The 22,984-nt window shown below is 36.2% G+C and overlaps 4 protein-coding genes across 4 annotated transcripts; 2 read left to right on the top strand and 2 right to left on the bottom strand.

Annotated features, from left to right (window-relative positions):
* Positions 1–852: 852 nt before the first annotated feature.
* On the top strand, positions 853–1,522 carry LOC104819990. Its single transcript, XM_010550332.2, has 2 exons — positions 853–1,122; positions 1,208–1,522. The coding sequence occupies exons 1-2, from the start codon at positions 990–992 to the stop codon at positions 1,393–1,395; spliced, it is 321 nt and encodes a 106-aa protein (XP_010548634.1). The 5' UTR covers positions 853–989; the 3' UTR covers positions 1,396–1,522.
* Positions 1,523–1,628: 106 nt separating this feature from the next.
* LOC104819991 lies at positions 1,629–3,746 on the bottom strand. Its single transcript, XM_010550333.2, has 4 exons — positions 2,862–3,746; positions 2,590–2,660; positions 2,051–2,429; positions 1,629–1,953 (listed from the first exon to the last, which is right to left on the bottom strand). The coding sequence occupies exons 1-4, from the start codon at positions 2,955–2,957 to the stop codon at positions 1,759–1,761; spliced, it is 741 nt and encodes a 246-aa protein (XP_010548635.1). The 5' UTR covers positions 2,958–3,746; the 3' UTR covers positions 1,629–1,758.
* Positions 3,747–6,608: 2,862 nt separating this feature from the next.
* Positions 6,609–8,567, top strand: LOC104819993 (nucleoid-associated protein At4g30620, chloroplastic). Its single transcript, XM_010550336.2, has 7 exons — positions 6,609–6,722; positions 7,123–7,280; positions 7,511–7,611; positions 7,698–7,737; positions 7,965–8,036; positions 8,140–8,196; positions 8,269–8,567. The coding sequence occupies exons 1-7, from the start codon at positions 6,662–6,664 to the stop codon at positions 8,341–8,343; spliced, it is 564 nt and encodes a 187-aa protein (XP_010548638.1). The 5' UTR covers positions 6,609–6,661; the 3' UTR covers positions 8,344–8,567.
* LOC104819992 (serine carboxypeptidase 24) lies at positions 8,506–20,129 on the bottom strand. Its single transcript, XM_010550335.2, has 9 exons — positions 19,704–20,129; positions 17,333–17,440; positions 16,516–16,611; positions 11,310–11,402; positions 11,108–11,193; positions 10,280–10,686; positions 9,529–9,624; positions 9,243–9,348; positions 8,506–8,910 (listed from the first exon to the last, which is right to left on the bottom strand). Exons 1-9 carry the CDS (start codon positions 19,963–19,965, stop codon positions 8,764–8,766), a joined length of 1,401 nt encoding a protein of 466 aa, XP_010548637.1. The 5' UTR covers positions 19,966–20,129; the 3' UTR covers positions 8,506–8,763.
* Positions 20,130–22,984: the final 2,855 nt, after the last annotated feature.

The following is a 22,984-nucleotide window of genomic DNA, read 5'->3' on the forward strand; positions in this document are numbered from 1 at the left end:
AGTTTGAAGAGTAAGACCAGATTGATGAGTATGACTATTTTGATGAGCTTTGCGAGTTTGCCCAGTTTGGAGAATTTACTCGATTTGATCTGTTTGACTCATCCATATCATATAGTTCAAATATAAATTCAAAAACAACAAAAATTATAAATGTCCAAAATGAATAACATATTTTAAAATGATAAATTATCTATTAGCAAGAAAGAAGTGGAGAGAGAAGAAAGCGAGAGAGAGACGAGAGAGAAGAGACAGAAGAGAGAGGAGGAGAGGAGAGAGAGCGCAAGAAAGGAGAGAGACAATGGAGCGAGAGGTGGAGAGAGGAGAAAACGTGAGAGAGAAAAGACAAAAGAGAGAGAGAGGAAGAGATGAGAGAGAGAGCGCAAGAAAGGAGAGAGACAATGGAGTGAGAGGTGGAGAAAGAAGAAAACAAGAGAGAGAGAGAGGTGGACAAAGCGGGAGAGAGAGGTGGAGAGAGAAATACAAAAGAATTTTATTTTATTTTATTATATTATATAAATTAATAAAGGGTATTATAGGGAAACTATATTTATAAGGTTATATTTGATGTTGTCTTTTTTTTTTTTTTTTATGAAGGGTATGTGATGAAGTCCAATGTATCATTTAAGGTTATTTTTGCAATTGGTCCGCTCGAACCGGGAATTAGATTTGTCGTAAACCAAAAAAAAAATGTTAGAGAAAAGTCATGGTTACTCGACAATGTCTACTGCTTTTGCTTGTCCTGAGATTCTCTTTTTGTTATGTTTTGGTCGTTAAACAGTTGAGGTTCTCTTTGTTTCTTGTCCCCTCCTCAAAGAGATCTCTCTCTCTCTCTCTCTCTCTCTCTCTCTCTCTCTCTCTCTCTCTCTCTCTCTCTCTCTCTCTCTCTCTCTCTCTCTGTGCCTTGTTATTATAAATTCCACTTCTCCTTGTAAGGTTCTTGCAAGAAATCTGAGGAAAATATCACCCTCTGCAAATAGCTTTCGGCCGCCATGAACAGATCTTCGCTAGGGTTTTTCCTAATCTTCTTCATCGCCTACGCTTCCACCGAGCTTCTCCTTTTCTGTAATGGGTCGAGACCCTTCTCTTATCAATATTCTGCAGAGCAGAAACGCAACTCAGAAGGCAAGTTTTCTGCTTTGTTATCTGACAAGGATTCGTATACGCTATACACGAATACCCTTTTTGTATGAGAATTGTATTGTTTCAGAAGCAGTTAGATCTCTGTTGAGGAATGCTGAGGAGGAAGAGAGGGTGGACGTGAATCGGTTCAACAGGGCGAAAGGGGTTTACGGAGGAGATAACGCCTTCAGGCACAAAGCAGAGCGGATCCATGGCTTCTATGACAAAATCGGCTTCCATCGCACTGGCGCCTGTAGTGATTGCAGCACTTGTTAATGTTTTCCTCTATTAACTTGTAAGAAGTCAATCCAGGAAACACAGTCTACCACAATCAAGAAACATGTTTGCTGTCTTTCTTGGTGTCTTCAGCTATGGAGTATGAACTATGCGCTATGCTTCTTTACATTACAATAGCTGCAGAACCGAGATTTAGGAAATGGGTTTGAAGTAGCAGAAAAGAAATCAGAATTCAAAGGAAGGTAGCGATGATTCATTAACAACTATGAGACTATATTAATATATATATATATATATATATAATCATTCAATCAATCAGACCCATATGTTAAATGTATATGCATATTGGTGAAACTCGGGAAGCTTAATGAATCCTCCAGCACTACTAACAGAACTATATACTCAAACCCTTAAAGCCACAGGATCCTGCCATGAAACCTTCCTCTTCCCAGCTCTACTCAACCCTTTCTTCAAGTTTCTGCAAATTGCCAACTTTATTTCACCCTGCAACTCATCGTTCCCAATGTCGGGCATTGTGTTCTTCCTGTCCTCGACACCGATCTGTTCGCCATTAGCCTGAGATTCCTCTTCTTCTCTCTACAACCAAAAGGGCAAGGTTTACAAATTTGTCAACTTGCCAATACACAACAAGCCATAAGCCGTGGAAGAACAAAAGCTGTGGCCTTTTACTTACAGTGATCTCATTTAGGTCAAAGACAGGAACTTTGCAGCTGCTAGAAGTGTTCCCGTCTACATTGCATATCCTATCTGATTGGTTAAGGTCGGGAAGCGACATGGGTGTTCTCGAAACCTCGTTTCCATGGTTTCCTCTGTTCCTCTTTTGCTTCTTGCCCGAGTCACCAGTTGAATACGCCATTGTATCTTCCTTCCCACTGTACATTATACCGTTCTTGTTCAAATCGAGACGTGATTCCTTCCCAGTTTGCTTCTTCCTCTTGGTGTTAACTTTACTTGGAATCTTTAAATCTCCAGTTTCCGGCAATCTCATCTTCTCCGGTTGGAATTCATGAGCTCTGTCTCTGCTCAAGTGTTTGTATCTCTGCCTCAGGAACCTGTTGTTTGTTCAAGACCCTTGTAAGTTCATGAATGGATCAAACGAGGCATCACCTTAAAAAAACCCTAATTTGGATCATGGAAACAACAACAGATACTAACATATCTAATTCAGAACACGTAGCAGTTAGGTAATAACGTGAAGAACAGATATTGTACCTCACTTCTGCTCTGAGAGTCGATCTTATCTGCTTCATCATCTCCAGATTCCTTCTCCTGACCTCGTTTTCCTGAGAAAACAACCAGAAAAAAAGGGAAGAAAGTTGAAGACTTTTCTCGTTTTGATCGCTCTAAATTAACCTAATTTTCCAAACCCAGATTACAAAAAAGACACAAGATTGCCCAAATTCATCAGAGAGATCACCAGATCCAGAAGAAGCCAGACAAAGGAATAAAAAAAAAATCGACAAAAACCCTAGAAACGTAATCACCTTCTCCAACTCTCGATAGTCCTCCAAAAGGATTTCATGCTTGAATCTCATCCTGGGATCTTCGCGCGACGCAGCAGAGGCAAAATCCTTCTTCATCTCCCTCGTTGGATCTCCTCAAAGAACGATGAACCGCAAGAGCCAACAAAGAGATTGGGGGAAAAAAAGATGAAAGAGACAGAGGAAGAGAGAGAGAGAGAGAGAGAGAGAGAGAGAGGGGGGGGGGGGGAAGAGAGAATGAAGAGAAGGCGAAAGGATTAGGTTTTGGGTAATTCCTTCCTGTTTCCTCTGGGAAACTCTGACCAAAGACCAAAGAGAAACCCAAAGGAAAGAAGCCACCACATAACTTCATGTGTGTAATAAAAATGTCTTTTCTTTATGGAGAGACCTTGAGACAGAACAGAACTAGGAGTAGTAGTGATTCAAGATGGAAACGGGAAAAGAACCCCCCCCCTTTTTTTTTTTTTTTTTGCTTCATTATCGCTTGTGTGTTGCAGAAGGGCATTTCAGACCAAACAGGAAAGAAGCTTCTCCCTTTTTTTTTTACTTATTGTGATTTTGGTTGGATCTGTGAGGTGGGTTTTGGTTGGCAGACATTTCAAGGCACGTCTCTCCTCCTCTTCCTTCCTAATTCTTTCCTTTTCCTTTAATATGCCCACCTGGGCCATTGGAGATTTTGAGAGGTACATACACTCTTGGGCACATATATATATATATATATGGATGGATAGATGAATTTCTGTGAATTTGACCTACTGCCCTTTTTTAATGTATGAAAGTGAGATTAGAGAGGGGAATTGCGAGGAATGGGTTGAAAAAACAGTGAAGAGGGAGGCCCAGGGAAGGAGTAAAACATGAAGTTGGAGAGAGAGTGAGAGTGAGAGAGAGAGAGAGAGAGAGAGAGAGAGAGAGAGAGGAAAAAGTTGATGTTTTTAAGTGGTGCGTGTGTATATGTGCAGTTCAGATGATGTTTGCCACAGGTTTATCTTTATCTATATTGTTTGGGTTGGACTTGTCATCATCACATCATCATCATCATCATCATCACGAACTTTACCTTTATACCCCTCATTCAAACCCCTCTTTTTGACCATGAAATCCTTTGGAAAATGCGAAGTGGAGAGGACGGAGACCAAAGAAAGGATTCGGTTTTTGTTGAAAAAGGCTTCTGCCTGTCAAAGTCCGCGATGAGGGTAATTTGGTCATTCGCGTTGTCTGCAATTTATCCATCCAGTGCTTGGGATTCAGAGATCTTCTCCAGCTCAGTCCATCAATGTCATCCATTTTTCCATATATGCCCTCACTCGTAATTTGCTGCAGTATAGATGGTATCCTATTCAAATCAAATCCTAATAAAAAAAATTTATAAAATAAATATTTTTCATCATAACATCGATTTTAACTTAAAAAATCAAATTCAAACAGAAATAAATAAATGTAATTTTTTTAAAAATTAAAATAAAATCCAAAAATAATCCACCTCTATCGAAACGAAATACTTACATGAAAACTATTAGCAACGGAAAAAAAGAGTAGAAAAGTGACATATTCATAGTATAGATATATTGAGCATTTATTTATTAATTTACTGAAAATGTATTTCCTTTTTCTTCCTATCAACTAATCATTATATTTGTTCATGATTTATAACTTTTTTTCCATTCCCATCCACGACCATACATGTATTGTAATTAACTCATTCCATAATTCATCTCCAAATTCAGATTTTTTATATAAAAATCAAAATCACACATTTATACATAAATATATTATTATTGTATTAAAATAGGATTATTTATTTAACACAACCTTAACAAACATTATTTTTCTAAAATGCGTTGATATAAAATCTAATGAAATTAGATAAATTCATATATATTTATCATAAAATAATTAATTAATTTATATTTACTATAAATAGCTAATATAAATTTAATATTTATATACAAAATTGAATGAATTTATATGCGATTATATATTTTAGTTATTTTTTATTTTATTTCTTTTTTAAGTACTATTTTTTTCATGTCTATCTTGAAAGAGTTAAGTACATGAGATAAAAAGAAAATTGTATATATAAATAAAAAGGTTTAAAGGATTCTTGGTGAAACCATCTCATCATCTTGTAATCTTTATTAGTTTTCAAATGAGAAACTTTTAAAATGGAGAAATGTGTAATCAAAATTTATTTGTGTTATGTTATATCGTTAACGATGAAACAAGGAATTTGTGTTAAAGAAATCTTACAAATTTTATCATATATATGCCTTATGTTATACATATAGTTAAATTAAATCGAGTGTAAACGATATTTAGCGATATTTATAAATAAAAAATTACTAAAGCCAAACAAATTTAAAGATGACCATTAAAAATGAATGGAGATTTTCACATATAATTTAAGTTTTATTCGTTTGAAAATAACAATCTAAAACCACCAAAACTCTTGAGTAAACATAAGAAAATGAACTCCAGTAACTAAACTATATCATGTGGTAACTTCATTAGTACATCACTTGTTTGTAGGAGGAGGCGGAACCGTTCCAGAGCAACTGTTTTTTAGAAGTTGAGGAAAGAAGGGAATCATAGAAAACATCTTCGGCAAACAACTATCTTCTATAGCCGAAAATTCCTTACAACACATCGGACCGATATGTCCAAACTGTCCTGTAAGAATAGATGTGGTGATTTCTACCATACATCCCGGAATGTTTTACGAGAGATAGACCAACATTTCGTAATATCAATAGGTAAGACTCCGGGAAGATTCGGAAATTGTTGTGGTTGTTGCACATCCGCTAGACCTGGCCTTGTCAGATTAGCGAGACATAAAGTTGCGATCAGTACGAAAGACAAGAGAACTCGAGATTTGTTTTCCATCTCTAAACAATGAAATTGGAACGTGTTTTGTTGTTCTGTAGTGAGATTGTTTGGAAAAGAAACACGTATTTTGGGATGGTATGAATAGGTAAAGAAACATAGAATTTATAGGGTTAAAAATTGTACGTTATAACTAATGTTACAAAATTTTATGTTATAACTAATGTTACACGTTACATTTTTGGATGAACGGTTCTAACACCCAAAATGAATATTGAAGTCTTCAAACCTCGAATGCCTTTTGGCTTAAATGGCATTGAATACATCATCGACAAGCACATGAATACTTGGGAGTTAATAAGAATTTAAAGAAAAAAAGTGTAAACTCATAAAAATAAATCTTCGAGAACTATTACTAGTACAATTTTCAAAGGTTAAGAGGAATGCAATTTATACAATTTATATCTTAAAGTTTATTATCGTATTTTTTAAATCTTAGGTTTTTGTGCGAAGGTATCGAACGATGATCATGACTTGCTAATAAATATCTCTCACCCGTTACAACATGAATTTTACAATAATTTAACCTTACAGATATTTTTCTCTACGTAAACAAATAATTTATACCATTTTTTACTACATTCATATCAATAAATATTATAATAAAATAATCAATAAAAAAATAACCAAAGTACACTTTACCAGTTAGTTTAATCTTTTTTTTTTTTGGTGATCTAGAGATTATTTACCAATTCGGAGTGGTCTAACAATATAAGGGCCCATATATATAAAGGCCATGAAGATTTTTTACAGCCCAATAAACTCACTCAAGGAGCCCAAAATCTTTGTACGGTATATGATGACGTGGTGACATCTTATTGGTTTAAATCCGTAAAGTTAAACACATCGAGCTGAAATTAAAAAGAAAAAAATACGAAAAGAATCTCCCCAGTTTATCTTCTCTCTCCTGTGGACGGAGAACCATGGCGTCGACGACTGCTACCACAGATTTCGCGAAACCTTTCCTCTCTCCTTTCTCCCGAGGTCTGTCCCTCTTACTCGCCTCATGCAAGTAAATTTGTGCTTGTGTGTGCGCGTGTATACGTCCCTGTGTATGCGTTATCTATGCATTTGGTTTTATCTTGATTTTTCTCATATTTGGAAATTAAATGCTGAAATTCAAATTTTGGGGTTTCAGACCCGTCATGGAAGTATAACGATCGAGTTTCGAGGTTTAACTCAGTACAGTTGTTGAAATTTAGCCTTCCAGCGGTTAAATGGGAATTAGGGTTTACTGATTGAATTTCCTGTCTTTGACAACGTTTCAAAGGTTTTCGGGATTGGGATTTTGAATTCCTTGTATACACATTTTCCTTTACTTATGTTTTAGCATTAGGGTTTTTCTGTTTTTATGAACTCGTGGGTGTCTTCCCGTTGATTTCAGGAAGTGCAAATTTGAATGCACGTCTCCGTAACAAGCAGAATGTAACGTGGTCAAATCAGCAGAAGTGTGGAAATGGTTACCGGCCTCTTCGTGTTAATGGATTATTCGGAGGTGGGAAGAAGGACAACGGTGAGAAGAGTGATGATGCGCCTTCGAAGGTTCTTAACTTTATGTTTTAGATATGAAACTGCTTCGTGTATATGCAACTTTGCAATATAAGATTGAAATGTTTTGCTTGTTTTATCTGTTTGCTCATTTTTTCCACAAGAATCATTGCCTTTTGCAACTTTGCAAGTTGCATCATTTACACTTTACAGTATAATAAAGTTGCCATTGTGAAATCTTTTGGTTCTTATAAGTTTTCTTTTCTTGTTTCGATTTTTTCCAGGCTGGAATTCTGGGCAATATGCAGAATCTCTACGAGACTGTAAAGAAAGCCCAGATGGTTGTCCAGGTTGAGGCGGTACGAGTTCAGAAAGAGCTAGCTGTGTACGTTTCATTAACCACACAAATTGGTAAATTTAAAGTTTCTTCTATATGTATGAGTTTCATGTTGGTCTTATTCCACTTTTCAGAGCAGAGTTCGATGGTTACTGTGAAGGCGAGCTTGTAAAGGTAATAGCTCTTTCTGTCTATTGATAGAGGCAATATAACACTCGCTTTTCATGCAATTGTCTTCTCTAGCAACAATTTTAAATATTTCTAAATACCGCCTTAGTGAAATATCAATTATCCTTAGGATCCAGTCAGACTCAATCCTTGAATCTGTTTCTTTTTAGTCTATTTTTTCAAGGGAGTTTGTTTATCGAGTTCCTCTATTCAGAATTTCAATTTCATTTCAGGTTACATTATCAGGCAACCAGCAACCGGTTCGTACTGACATCACTGAGGCAGCCATGGCATTAGGTCCTGAAGTGAGTAGCCACCTCTGTTCTCATGTGCTTGCTTTTAGCCAATTTATAGCTTCGATCATTCCTTCAGCTCTTCTTTTGTTGATCAGAGCATTTCCTCTTGTAGAAACTTTCTCTATTGGTCACAGAAGCATACAAGGATGCACATGCAAAGAGTGTCCAGGTGTGCCATATTTCACAATACATCTACATAATTCTCTTTTTTATCCCTTCTAATACATTCTTGATTTCACAGGCCATGAAAGAAAGAATGAGTGATCTTGCTCAGAGTTTAGGCATGCCACCGGGCCTCAGTGAAGGATTAAAGTAAACTACTGTTGCTCTCTCACTCGACTTCCAAGGTACAAGAGGTTCAGTTTTTTATGTCAGGCAGACAGAAGCCTAGGGCATGTACTCTGCTCTCGTGGAATCAGAAAAAAAATCAAAGCAAATTCTTGTCCCGGGCAATTTTAATTTTCTGAATATGATCAGGAATATCAACAGTTCTTGTTGTACTGGAAATTCTCCTTGAATACAAGAATGATTCCAAATCAATTTTAGTCCCTGACTGTGAATGCCAACAAATTTCTTTCAATGAAAAAGAAAATAATTCGAGTTTGCTCGAATTGTTCCTAATGTGGTAGCTTATGCTCAATTCTTGGAACCCTCCTCCAAATTTATCCGGGAGGACAAATAGAAATTAGAAACTATCCATCTCTTGTCTTGTGTTGGTTCCACTTTCGGTTGCTGACTAAGAAGATTTCGGGAGCTTTTTTCCCGCCAAGAACGATCTGAAAAGAACAAGAGCACGCTTCGGCTGGAACAATGGTACTTCGTGCCCGGCTCCTCTCACTGTCGCAAAGGTCAGTCCTTTATACTCCTCTGTCCATCCTGCTACCTGTAATTACCAGACACCATCACTGAATTCAGGCTTCTGCATTTGCCGTTCTATTTCCTCTTCAACGTTAATATATACAGACACACTTGTAGTTGTAGGTGAGTATATATGCTCATATATGTAGGAACTCTGGTTTCATTTTATAAAAGATGAGAGATCAAAGTTGTTCAAATCCCAAACATGCCTCTGTTTGGAGGGTAAAACTCTGGTTGTTGGATTTGGATTGTTAGGGTGTCGTGGTTTATCTGTATGTATGGTTACATGCATATGCATATATATATATATATATATATATGCATCTATATGTGCATGTGTATGGTATGCATGCATACCTGTTTGCCGGAGTACCAAGGGTACCAGCGAGTTTTGACGGGGAGGTTGAGATGACTCAGTGAGAACCGAGTCGCAGTCACCGGAACCACCGAGTCAGTGTCACCACTGTATCACCGTATAAAATATGCACAAAGTGGTGGTTAGGTACCAATTAGTGTAAATCTCTCTTTCATTTTTTTTAAAAAAAATTATAGGTGTAATAGATTAACAAAAACTTGATTATAACCACGTAATCAGATCATTAAGAGTATACGTGGGTGGATAATGATAATAATATTTATTTACCTGAAGACCCAGATTCTCAGACCAGCTGTTATGAGTTCCTTGTAAATGGGCAACACTGAACTGTCGGAATCTCTCCAGTTCTTTATCAGAACATCACTGCTCCATCCAAAGAAAAACACAAATTACTGAAATTAGTATACAAAATCCTATCACCGACGCAGATTACAAAGCAAACCTGAAACATATATTTTATATATCAATCTGTTTTTAATCTCAAAAGGGTTCTTTTCTTTTAACTGATGTTAGAGTTTCCACCGTGACTTTGGGAGTATGTTGACATCAATTTCGTGTCTTTTGGGTTTCAGAATTCGTCATTGTATCTATATCATTTGGGTATCTACGAGATATCCGAATACTCAAAACCCGGGAGTTATGCGGCTATCGAGGTAAACCCTAACCCTAGTCGAGTTTCAAACGACAAATCTGTTCTCTCATACTCGCCCTTCTCCTCGCCTCGCCCCTTCACCGTAAATTTAACCCTAACTCTAGGCGAGTCCCACGACTGTACCTGTAGGCATAGGTTCTTGTTGGTCGAATATCTGAGAATCAGATACTCAACTCACGGGTCGGGTCAGTTGGACCCGTGAAAATCCCGTTCTCATCATTGTTGGGCAAATATCCAAAATTTGGATACTCGATTCACGGGTCGGGACAGGTACCCGGGTTTTTGGGTATATTTGTCCAACCCTAGGACACGACTGTGAAACTGTATAATTTAAGCCAAGCGACTGAGAAAAATAAAAGGAAGGACCTGCAAGCAGTCCATTTGTAGGGAATGCGGGTGAGATTGGCATGGAAAGCTCTCTGAACATCGGCTCGATTATAGTACTTCTCAGCATAGCTCTCCGTACAAGGATCGTATCCGGAGACGAGCCTTCTACGTAGAAGAGTGTTCTTCATCCGCACAAACCCGGGCTTAGATTCGTTATGGTGGGAGAGACAAGTTGGAGTATAGATACTGTACTGATCGATGTTGCCGAACTCGTGGTTCATGGCGTAGTTGACTGATTCGTCGCATTGGTCGGAAGCTTTCTCGGCGGTGAAGTTGCAGTGGCTGAGGATGGACTTGTAGGTTCGGTCGGAGATCATAGCATGCGTCCACCAATACGTCACTGTTCCTATACTGTCGTAGTGATTGTCCGTCACTGCGTTCCCCACCTGCCATATTAACTCTTTCTTATCTTCATGCTATTAAAGATATATATACAAATATTTGTTAGATTTCTTTCTTTTTTGTACTTTTTTTTTGTTAAAACTATTAAATATATATATGTATATGTATATGTATATGTATACATGCATATATATATAAATATTATGTTAGTTTTCTTTTTTCTTTTCTCAGTAGTTTCTTTATTAAACTCAAATTCGTGTGTATAACTTGTTTTGTTATAACAGTATTTAACATGCAACCAAATCTCCAAAGTCCTGGACATAAACTATTATATATATATATATATATATATATATATATATATATATGTGTGTGTTAGACTCAAATTTAAGTGTATGTATATTTATATATTAGTAAATATTTCTAACAGAAACCAACGTGTTTAGGAGGTGATAATGATGTTACCATGAATCCTTTAAGATTGATGATGGGTTTTGTAAAAGCTTTGTTGTAGTCGTGGATCTTCTTAGCTAGCTGAGGAACATAATGCCCTGTAAATCAATAATGACAAAATGAATTTATAAAAAAAATATTTTTGGAAAATAAATTCTTACCATGCATGTTAAATAATTTTCTAATTTTAAATAAAAGGGTGATTTTAATTTACCAGCATAGCTTTCACCAGCAATGTAGAAGTCTCTGTATTTGTATTGGGGAAATCTCGACATCCATTTGATAAGAAATATCAGATTCTCCTGAGCTATAACACCAATATTATTACATCATATAATATAATCTTATCAAGATATCAATAATATAAAACAATAAATCATAAACATCTTTTAAAATATAATTAATAAAAATTAAATTAAAAATTAAATTAAAGAAAAGAAAACAAATGTTAGGGTTAAATGGATAGAGTTTTTAGAATCCATCAACAAAAGAAATTAACAATTAAGATTTTCTAAACTTAGTTCCCAATGTTAGAGAATAATATCTTTGTATATCAGAAAATTTCCTTAGCTATATGATCTGATTGTTATTAGAATGTTATCATTATTCTCTCAACGTGTTTGTATATATTTGTACAATTCTTAACCTAATGCAATCAAGATAATTCACTTTACTATCATGGTACCAGGGCATTAGTTTAAAGACAACCCTAGCCGCCTCTTTATTTTTTAAAACCGACGACGTCTTTCTCACAGACTATCAACCCCAGCCAAATTCCAATGGCCACCAATGAAACCAGCACCAGTATTGACGCAGCTGCCGCAACCTTTGATGCAAGCAATCCATCAAAAACCCTACTCATCGTAAACATGACCAACGTGATAAAATTGATCTCAACCAACTATATCACGTGGAGCCTTCAGATTCGGTCACTCCTTGAAGGCCACAAGCTTGATTGTTTCATCTCGGACGATGCCACCATCCCCCCGACCAAGATCGACAATGTCGGCGTTTTGACAGACAACCCCGCCTTCATCAACTTCAAACAACAAGATCGGCTCTTGTTTAGTGCAATCCTTGGCACAATCTCCCTCAATTTGCAGCCTCTCGTCGCTCGGTCAACATCAGTTCGGGAAAACAATTGTCAACATCTATGACAAACCCTCAAGAGGACATCTCCTTCAACTACGAGACCAAATCAAGCGTTGTGTGAAAGGAACGAAATCGGTGGATGAATACATACGGTATGTCACCACCAAAGCCGATGAACTAGCAATTCTTGGCAAACCTCTCGACCATGAGGATATTGTGATTGCTCTCATCAGTGGATTACCGGAGGACTACAAGCCGGTTGTTGACGTCGTGCAGGCCAAAGATGTCGCAATCTCCATTGAAGAATTTCATGAAAAACTACTCCATCATGAAGCTAAGCTTGCGTGGCAACAACAATGTCCTCGACACCATTTTCGGTCACTGCCAACGTAGCAAACTCATGCCCACGACCACCTTATCGTGGTCACAGTCTCATCGCGGCCAGCAATGGAATCAATCAAGAGGGAAATGCCAAGCTTGTGGTGTGTTTGGCCATAGTGCCCAACGTTGCTCTCAGTTTTGCCTCATCTCGGCTTCTGATTCTCCGGGCCATGCACAACCGGCACAGACTCCTTGGCAACCCTCACCTCGCCCTTGGCAAACCCGGGCTCATCACATTCATGCCCTCGTATGACTCGTCCCAATGGCTGCTGGATAGTGGAGCTTCTCATCACATGAGAAGAAAAAAGAGGGTGTTAAGAGACCCTTGGGATGTTCGCCCATTAAAGCGGTACGTGAGCTGGGTCAACTTCCGGAGAAAAAGAGGCCATCTCTCCTACATCAGGATTATGACTGAGTACCTAGGTGAATAGCGAGTTATTCATAGTTTTTTTAACTTCGGATTTTAACAACCTCTCCCTTCATCATCCATACACCGGGGGTGATGATGTAATTATCGGCGACGGCTCGGGACTTCCGATCTCCGATACCGGTTCTTTATCTCTTGCCTATCCTACTCGTTCATTATCATTTGATAACGTGTTGTGCATTTCCTCAATGAAGAAGAATCTGGTTTCGGTCTCACAACTTTGTAAGACTAACGATGTTTCGATGGAATTCTTTCCGTATTCGTTTCAGGTGAAGGATCTAAGCACGGGGGCGTCGATACTCAATGGAAAAACTAGTGGTAGTGTTTATGAATGGCCGATCTCCTCGTCCTTGTCGAGTCCCATTGTGTTGTCGAGTCAAAAGTCCACTTTGTCCGAGTGGCATTCGCGTTTAGGTCATCCCTCTATTTCAATTCTTCTAAGTGTCGTGTCTTCGTTCAAATTGCCTTTGTCTCGGGATTCTACTTTTTTGTTGTGTGACTCATGTTCAAGAAGTAAAGTCGTAAGCTTCCTTTTCATCAATCGACTATTACTTCTTCTCGTTCTCTTGAACTCATATTTTCCGATGTTTGGACATCGTCGATTGTTTCAATGGATGGTTTCAAATATTATGTACTCTTTGTTGACCATTTCACACGTTATTCTTGGTTATATCCGCTCAAACAAAAGTCCCAAATCCGTGAAATCTTTATTTTCTTCAAAATATCGTCGAAAACAAGTTTTCTACCAAAATTCTTTCTCTCTATACCGATAAAGACCTTTCTTACGTCTGAAGGTATTTCTCACTACACATCTCCCCCACATACTCCTGAGCATAATGGCATTTCCGAACGAAAACATTGACACATAGTTGAAACCGGTCTATCTTTACTCCATCATGCGTCTCTACCCTTGTCCTTTTGATCCTTTGCTCTCACAACCGCAACCTACCTCATAAACCGATTACCCACTCCCGTATTGTCTATGAAGTCTCCCTTCTCGTCTCTCTTTAACTCGTCACCGAACTATGAGAAATTCCGTTGCTTCGGGTGCTTTTGTTACACATGGATTTGTCCATACTCACCACACAAGCTTGCTCCAAAATCAAACCCGTGTGTCTTCCTCGGTTACTCTACGTCTCAAAGTGCATTTTTTTTTATCTTGACTTCAAAACTTCACGCCTCTATGTCTCTCGACATGTGGTATTTCATGAGTCTATATTTCCCTTCTCGGATCTCTCCCGTTTCTCCAGAAACTCGTCTTCATATTCCGTTGAATCTCTCTCTCTTGACTCAAAGTCTTTTCGGTTACTCTAGTTTACTCGTACACTCCACCAACTGCACAAGTATCGTTGGACGACACCGCGAGCAAACATCCTTCACTTATACATGTGCTGGAGATGCCCACCACCTCGGAGTCTTTGTCGCCACCGCAACCTGCTCCACAGACTTCCGCCGAATCTGTTTTGGCTCCTGTACTGAACATGCATCCGATGGTGATCCGAGAAAAGAATCGCATCAGCAAACCTGTCAACAAGCTTACACTAATTGCATCTCTTGTGCAGGTTGACAGGGAACCAAGCTCGGTGGCTCAAGCCCTGCGTGATCCCCATTGGCGCATGGCTATGAGTGATGATTTCAATGACTTGTACGCAACAACACTTGGGAATTGGTTCCATCCACTTCGGAGATGAACATCGTTGGTTGCAAGTGGGTTTTCCGAACGAAAACCAACCCCGATGGATCTCTTGATCGGTACAAAGCAAAACTTGTGGCGAAGGGGTTTCATCAATGTCCAGGAATCGACTTTCACGAAACCTTTAGCCTGGTGGTTAAACCCCCGACCATTCGGCTTGTCCTCAGCCTCGGGTGACCCATGATTGGCATATTCATCAATTAGATGTAAACAATGCTTTTTTGCAAGGGACATTGTCGGATGAAGTTTATATGAGCCAACCTCTAGGGTTTGTGGACAAGGATCGCCCTTTCTTTGTGTGTAAACTTCAAAAAGCCATATATGGACTAAAACAAGCACCGAGGGCTTGGTATTCTGAATTACGTGGTTTTCTTTTGGCTCGGGGCTTCGTAAATTCGATGGTTGATGCTTCGTTATTCATTCTCCGTACCGCCTCTACATGTATATACGTGTTGGTGTACGTCGACGATTTGATTGTCACCGGAAACAAGCATGTTCATCACAGCCCTAGCCAATCGATTCTCTCTTAAGGACCTCGGTCCTCTATCGTGCTTTCTTGGCGTGGAAGCAACTCGTTCCACAAAAGGGTTGTTTCTATGCCAAAGAAAATATATATCGGATCTTCTACACCGGAACAACATGCATGATTCAAAGCCGTTGCAACTCCGATGTCCTCTACCTCTAGGCTCACACTCGCGACAGGTTCACCACTCTCGGATGGCACGGAGTTTCGAACACTTGTGGAAAGTCTCCAATACTTGTCCCTCACACGACCCGACATCAGCTTCTCGATAAATAAGCTATCTCAGTTGATGCACTCTCCGACTGATGTTCATTGGTCTGCAGCTAAGCGGGTACTACGGTATCTCTCTGGAACTCGTAACACGCGGATTTTCTTTTCGTCCAAGAACTCTATGGCATTACATGCGTGTAGTGATGCTGATTGGGTGGGTGATCCCGACGATCTCAAATCTATGGGAGCTTTCGTTGTTTACCTCGGGAAACATCCTATTTGATTGTCCTCTAAGAAGCTTCCAGGTCACTCTCGATCTTCAACGGAGACGGAGTATCGGTCGGTTGCCAACACCTCTGCCGAAATTCGTTGGCTTGTATCCTTACTATCGGAGCTCAGCATTACACTCTCATCGGTCCCTATCATCTATTGCGACAATATTGGAACTACCTATCACAACGCCAATCCCGTGTTTCACTCTAGGATGAAACATTTAGCTCTCGACTTTCTCTTTGTTCGGGGCCAAGTGGAATCCGGTACCTTGCGTGTCCTCCACGTAAGCTCCAAAGATCAGCTCGCAGATGCTCTCACCAAACCTTTGCCTCGGACGTTATTTCACTTTTTGTTTGTGTCAAGATTCACGTCACCTCCGGTCCACCATCTTGAGGGGACGTGTTAGAGAATAATATCTTTGTATATCAGGAAACTTCCTTAGCTATAGGATCTGATTGTTATTAGAATCTCTTCCTTATTCTCTATACGTGTATGTATATATTTGTACAATTCTTAACCTAATGCAATCAAGAGAATTCACTCTACTATCACCCAAAAATTTGAAAAACTATTTTAGAGAAAAATCAAGTAAAAACCAAAAGTTTCATTTTTTTGGATTTACAAATATTACAAAAAAACAAAAACCAAAAGTTAAATCCAAAAACCAAAAACTAAAGTAAAAAAAGCAAAATCAAAACTATCACCATTAATAGTATAATATAATCTTATCAGGAAATCAATAATAAATCAATAAAACATAAACATATTTTAAAAACTAATTAATAAAAATTCATTGAGAAAAAAAAAGTAAGAGTACCAACCAGTTCGTTCATCGCCGGTATCTTTGAGGTCGGAGCTTGTGTTTGTATAGGAAAATCCCACCCCAGAAGGTGACTCGAGAAATAAAAGATTTGCCTCTGTATTTTTTTAAAAAAACATGTTAGATTATTTTTAATAGATCATAAAAATATACTAATTAATATATAGATATCATGAGTTAATTTTTTTTTATTTGTTTGATGTATAGAATAAAAATGTAGATTCTATATAAGATAATGGTTTCATTTTATTTCTGAATAGATCTAAATAGAGTTTAAAATTGAATCGTTCTTTTTTCGATTTTCTATAATTTGATTTAGTTTAATTTGTTGTTTAATAAATCTAATAAAATAAAATAAAAACAATATGTGCATCGACGTATGAAAATATTTACAGATTCAAAAAACAAATAAACGAAGCCAAGAAAAATATTATTCTATGAAATAATTACGGTACTCTCAGAGGCTCTATATGAATAATTAACTATGATTTATCGCCAAATCAATACTCTTCTATCAACCAAGGAAAAAAATAAAAGTATTAAAAAAAGAACAATAACAATAAATGTATACGAAAAATATATATCAATTTAACGTTTTCAAATTTCAGATTAATCTAGAATTCGATTCAAAAAATCCCGTTATCAATATATATTTAGGATTTGGACAAATGCAAGCCATAATTTTTAAAATACAATTACACGACTATATATGCCTCGTGTTCTTTGAATTTTTATACAATTAATCAAATAGATTTAGTCACCGCGCGAACTACCATTAATAATAATAATAATAATAATAATTGTGTATAATTAATTACCTCTGTTCCAGGAGAAGGTATTTAGATAGAGAGAAGAAGCGGTTTTGTTAATCCTAAACGGTCCAATTTCCTCTGAAGCTCCATAAGCAATTGACGAGCACCCCGGCCCTGCCATTTTGATTCAAAATAATTATCGTTTGGTTTACTAACTATATATATGTAATTTCATTCGCTTTAATATATATCGTACGAACACGAACACAACAAAGGAAACAAAATAATGATCTTGACCATTAAAGTATATATATATATATTCTTATTGCTTAATTGTTTGCTTTTTTGTTTTACCTTATTTTTCAATTTTGTAAAAAAAAATATACTTATTTAATTTTTTTAGGTCAGTTATTTATTCAATTGATATTCTATTAGATTTTGCTAGGAAAATATTCATTTGCTAATTAAAACTAAATACAAATTCTGAGTATAATGGGTTTGCTTTGCTTCCCCGTGTGTGTGTGCATGCTCCACCTTTCTTCCTACCAATGATTAATTAAAAGCCAAAAAATAATCAAAAGGATATTTGATTACTCCTAAATTTCTGGGTCCAAACAGTAACCAAAAGGACATTTAAATCATATATAATTTTTGTTCATAATTAAATCAAAATAAAAATAAATTCGAAAACCCTAAAAGAGACATACACACAGAGACTCGCGTGCCAATACGTACAAAACAATAAGCATAATCGTCTCCATCAGCCAGTGGCCCCCACCCCATGAACACCGCATGCTTCTAATGCGACCAACCAAAGCCCCCATCGAATTATTTTAATCCTATCTTATTATATACATATGTGTGTGTGTGTGTGTGTGTCTTATTTTTAGTCTTTGATCTTTTCATATGACACTAATGACCAAAACTAATCAATATCGGCATTAAAACAAGATTAATATCTAAACCCGGATATGAAATTCTAAATTATAATTCTCATATTAATTATACAGAATTTTCTATTATATGATTTAATATGTGCAAAAAAGAAAAATAAGAGTTTCGAAAATAAAATAAAATTTTAAAAAAGGGTGGTAGGGCCCTTTTCCGGTTGTGTTTTGTGAATCTAAAGGCGAAAGGCGTTTCACCTTTCTGTCATACTTTTCTCTTATTGAAACTCATGATTCATGAAGAGACAGAAGAACAAAGAAAAATCCACATAAAGAACAAGTTGCGTCTGAAAGTGACAAGAGGACCAATTTAGTTCCTGGGGCTAATTTGCGTTTTACCAATTTAATATATATATATATATATATATATATATATATATATGGTAATTAATGAAATTATGGGGCGTAGATAAAAATGTAGAGTTAAAAATAAAAATAATATAAAATAAAGATACGGACAGAGATATTTCACGAGGTCACATGTGTGGATTCTATTCTCTGCCTTCAGATCGATGCAGTACAAAAACGTGTCCATAATCTATCTATAATGTGTGTGTATGTGTATACATCATATATGCAACCATGCATTATGCAATATATATGCACACACATATACATGCACGTAAATGGTCAGGTTAATCATATATAGCAGGTAACTGTTTTTATACAATGATGTGGTATGGATCATGCCCATGGTATATTATGTACGTAGCATAATTCGATTAGCGTATTTTAGTGGTGACAGTGGGTTTTTGCTAGCATGCGCGGTGGGGGACAGAAAATGAGGGTTTACTCGGGGGTAGATGGCACGGAGATCAATGTCCGAAGCTCGTGGAATCACAAAAAGAGTAAAAAAATCAAGTGTGTGTGTATATATATATGTATATATAGACTCTCGTTTAATGGTTGAGAGAGACATGAAAAATGAGATATTACATGTTTCATTTATGAGAGGCAGATGGGGTGGTTGATGTTATTTTGGTTGTACATTTGGTTTTTTGTTTATTCAAATGAACAATAATTATTAACGAGAAGAAGCTTTTACAAATTGTCCTTTTCCGTTGATTTTTGAATACATATACATACACACATATACATACATATACTATTTAAAGATTTGTCGTGATATCCTTTCATAATTGGTTCATGAGCTATTTTGGTCTCTCTATTCATCATACCCTCTGTTTCTTAGTGCGAAAAATAATGAGTCAAGCATCTTCGTATCTATATGTATGTAAAAAAGCATATGCTTTCTATATATTTTCTTTTCCCACAGAGAGAGAGAAGAGAGAGAGAGAGAGAGGTTGTAACATATGTGGATAATATATATGAGCATATGAGTTCATGACAGATGTGCATAGGTAACATAAGATAAGCATATATACACACACACACACACATATATATATATATATAATATAAAACAAATGTGGATAAGTAACATATATATATATATAAGTATATGAAAAAGAGGATATATAGGGACTGACCTCCATTGAGCCATAGGAGGAGGGGTTTGGTGTGTGGAGAAGAGGAAGACTCAGTGAGCCAATAGAAGAGAGCTCGGCCGTGTCGTTCATTGACTGTGACATATCCTGAGAATTGCGAGAATTTGACTTTTGGTTGCCCTGGAAGCTCCTTGATTCTATCCAACTCTTGCTGCTTTGGAACTGATGGTCTTGACGACGATGATGATGACGACGATGATGATGATAGAATCACAAGGAGAAAAAAGAGACGGGTTCTTGTCATTTCTCCTCTCTCTCTCTCTCTCTCTCTCTCTCTGCTCTTTTTTTACTGTGTTTTCAAGCAGAGGGAGCGAGGGGCGTGGGGTTATGATATGGAGAAGGATGTAGTTCTATGTGTATGGTGGTGGGGTTTGATATATATATATGCACACCCATTCATATATATATATAGAGATCGATAGATAGATAGGTATGAGTGTGTATATGTATATATATATATATAGAGAGAGAGAGAGAGAGATGGGTGGATTAAAGGATGGGGTTTTGGAGGTTCTTATTTATGGTCTTTGCTGGGTTATTACACTATGTGCAGGTTGGCCAGCTGTGAGTGGACCTCTCTCCCCGTTCATGTATATTTATTTACATATATATATATATATATATATACATATGTAGAGGGACTATACATATGCTTATAATTTATAGGCTTATACACACACACATCTATATATATACGGTTATATGCTCATACAAATACCAGTTTCATCAAATATCAATATCTGCACTGATATATTTTACTTCAGTTGTAGCATGAGTATCATTATAGTCTCACAATTATCTTGGAAAATGATTGCGCATGTACCTTTATACGCATAATTAATCGCACCGTTCTTTATAAAATTTTAAAGGATTAATATATATATATATATACACACATATATATATTGTTTGGGTTTGTACTATATCGTATGAACACAAATGTTGCCGGTCTTAGAAGGTAAATTGGATCTTGAATGAGAAGATAGACTTACATGCAGAAGCAAGCAATGCCATAAATGCATCCCCCAATGCGTCATCCTCTCATGCCATGAAATGTATATTATAATATACATATACATATATATAAGTTTGAGTTCGATTATTTACTGAATTCTATCATCTGTAACATTAATTCATGTCAGCATCTCTTAATATATAATTTTATAATTCCAATTTAATAAGATACTTTGAGGCAAAAGTCGATTGATTATTGGCAATTAACATAGGTGGACATCAAAGTCAAGGTGGTAGGAGCAAATTTATATATATATATATATATATATATATATATATATATATTGACCAATATGTCGAACTACTCTTGGACTAGTTGCTACCATATGATCCCAAAAGAATTCAAAATCTTTTTTCTTTGTCTTTATATATACATATGTATATATATATATATATATATATATATATACACTAGAATACGACATATTAATAAAAAAAAATATACGACATATTAATTAAAATGGTAAGTGGAGACAATGCATATTGTGACTTGGCGATAAACCCACGTGATTGAACCCAAATCCGAAGAAAAGATATGAATAGAAACATAACAAAACGAAATTAACGGACATATATATATATATATAGCCATGCGAATTCAAATTGAGATAATGGTAATTGTCCAATTGAAAAAGTATTCTTTTCAATTCGTTCTCGGATATTTCATAACGAGAAAAAAACTAAATCTTAGGCAGATTGATGAATTTCGAAACCCTCTGTATGAATCCGAAGCTTCCAATGTTCTTCCAACAATCAATTTTCAAAGGTGAAACCTATGGAAGTCGTCACTTTGGTCATAATTAAACATACGTTTTAAGGAGTACATGAAATACGAATTACGTACCATGGTATATGATAATCACATTATTAGTCACAAAAATCATAAATCGTCGGTCCACCGATTCTAAAAGTGGTGGTTTGTTAAAAAAAATAATAATTCCGGGTATTGACATCATTATTAACAAATAATAGTAACTATATATATCAATTAAAAAAGCGAATTTTGGTCAAAGCTTTTGTCATGACGTTTTTTGGGTTGGGAGCTGTCCCCATTGGTCAAACAAGTGGTTAAAGAAAGATGATTGCTTTTGCCGCACCACCGGTTTAGCAATTAGACCGTTGCCTCGCCTTAACTAATGCCAACCATTTCAAGGTGGGGTTTTTTCATTTTTTTTATATTAAATTAGTCCCTTAGTCATCTATTTTACACAATTCAAGAGGATATATATAGCAATAATTATATATATATAATTTTATAGATACAATTTTTTACGGGGAAATTTGATAATATTATTTATAATTTTATAAAATTACAAAGATATTAATATATTTTTAATTAACTAAATGGGGTTATGATCCCACTTTTTACAACGTAGACCCATATATATATATTATAACTGCAGTCGAGTACCAAAATGAAATTTTGGTATTTTTCAATCCCAAATCCGAATATCTCAAATGGAGTGTTTCGGAATCTGATCGCATATGGATATCCGTAAAATTGCTAAGGTATGTTTTTGTTTTGGTTTTAAAAAATTTAAATGTATATATTTATAATACTAATAACGAGGATATTCTCTATCTTTTGGATATTCGCAAATGCCCCATCTTGAAATTGTAAATTATAAACGAATTTGATTTACTATAAATCTCGCCTATAAAATTTGACCTCAAACCAAAAATCTCTTAATAATCAAGTTTTGAATATCCGACTTGACGGCCGGCAAAAATCTCCGGTTATTGAATCTACGTGTCGCGCGATCTTTTTAACTGTAGATAAAAGCATGTGATTAGTTAAGCAACTTAATCAAACCCTAACTGCACTCTTGTCTTCGTGAATAGTTCGACGGTCCAAGATTCTGATTTTTTTTTTTTATATTTAATTTAATTTCGGTCAAACTGTTGGGATCTCAAATATGCGGTGTTTATACTCATCCATTCGTACCAACAAAAATAAAAATAAAAAAAATGAAATAACATTAAATATAGTGGCCGAACCGAATAATTAGTAGGGCATGCGATTTACGTACGTTCACGAATAGTTTATGTATAAGCCGCACATGTTTGACGGCACCACAAATTGCGATATATAATATATTAATATGGATCTTGTTATAAAAAGGTTCATGCTTGTTTACTAATATTATTCATCGTATCTTATAAAAAAAATATATTATTCATCGTAGCGTCATTGTTGTCGTCATCATCACTAGAAATCTGCTAAAAATACTAATATTTAATGAATAACA

Source organism: Tarenaya hassleriana, unplaced genomic scaffold (assembly GCF_000463585.1).
Source record: "Tarenaya hassleriana unplaced genomic scaffold, ASM46358v1 Cleome3, whole genome shotgun sequence".
Taxonomy (NCBI): domain Eukaryota; kingdom Viridiplantae; phylum Streptophyta; class Magnoliopsida; order Brassicales; family Cleomaceae; genus Tarenaya; species Tarenaya hassleriana.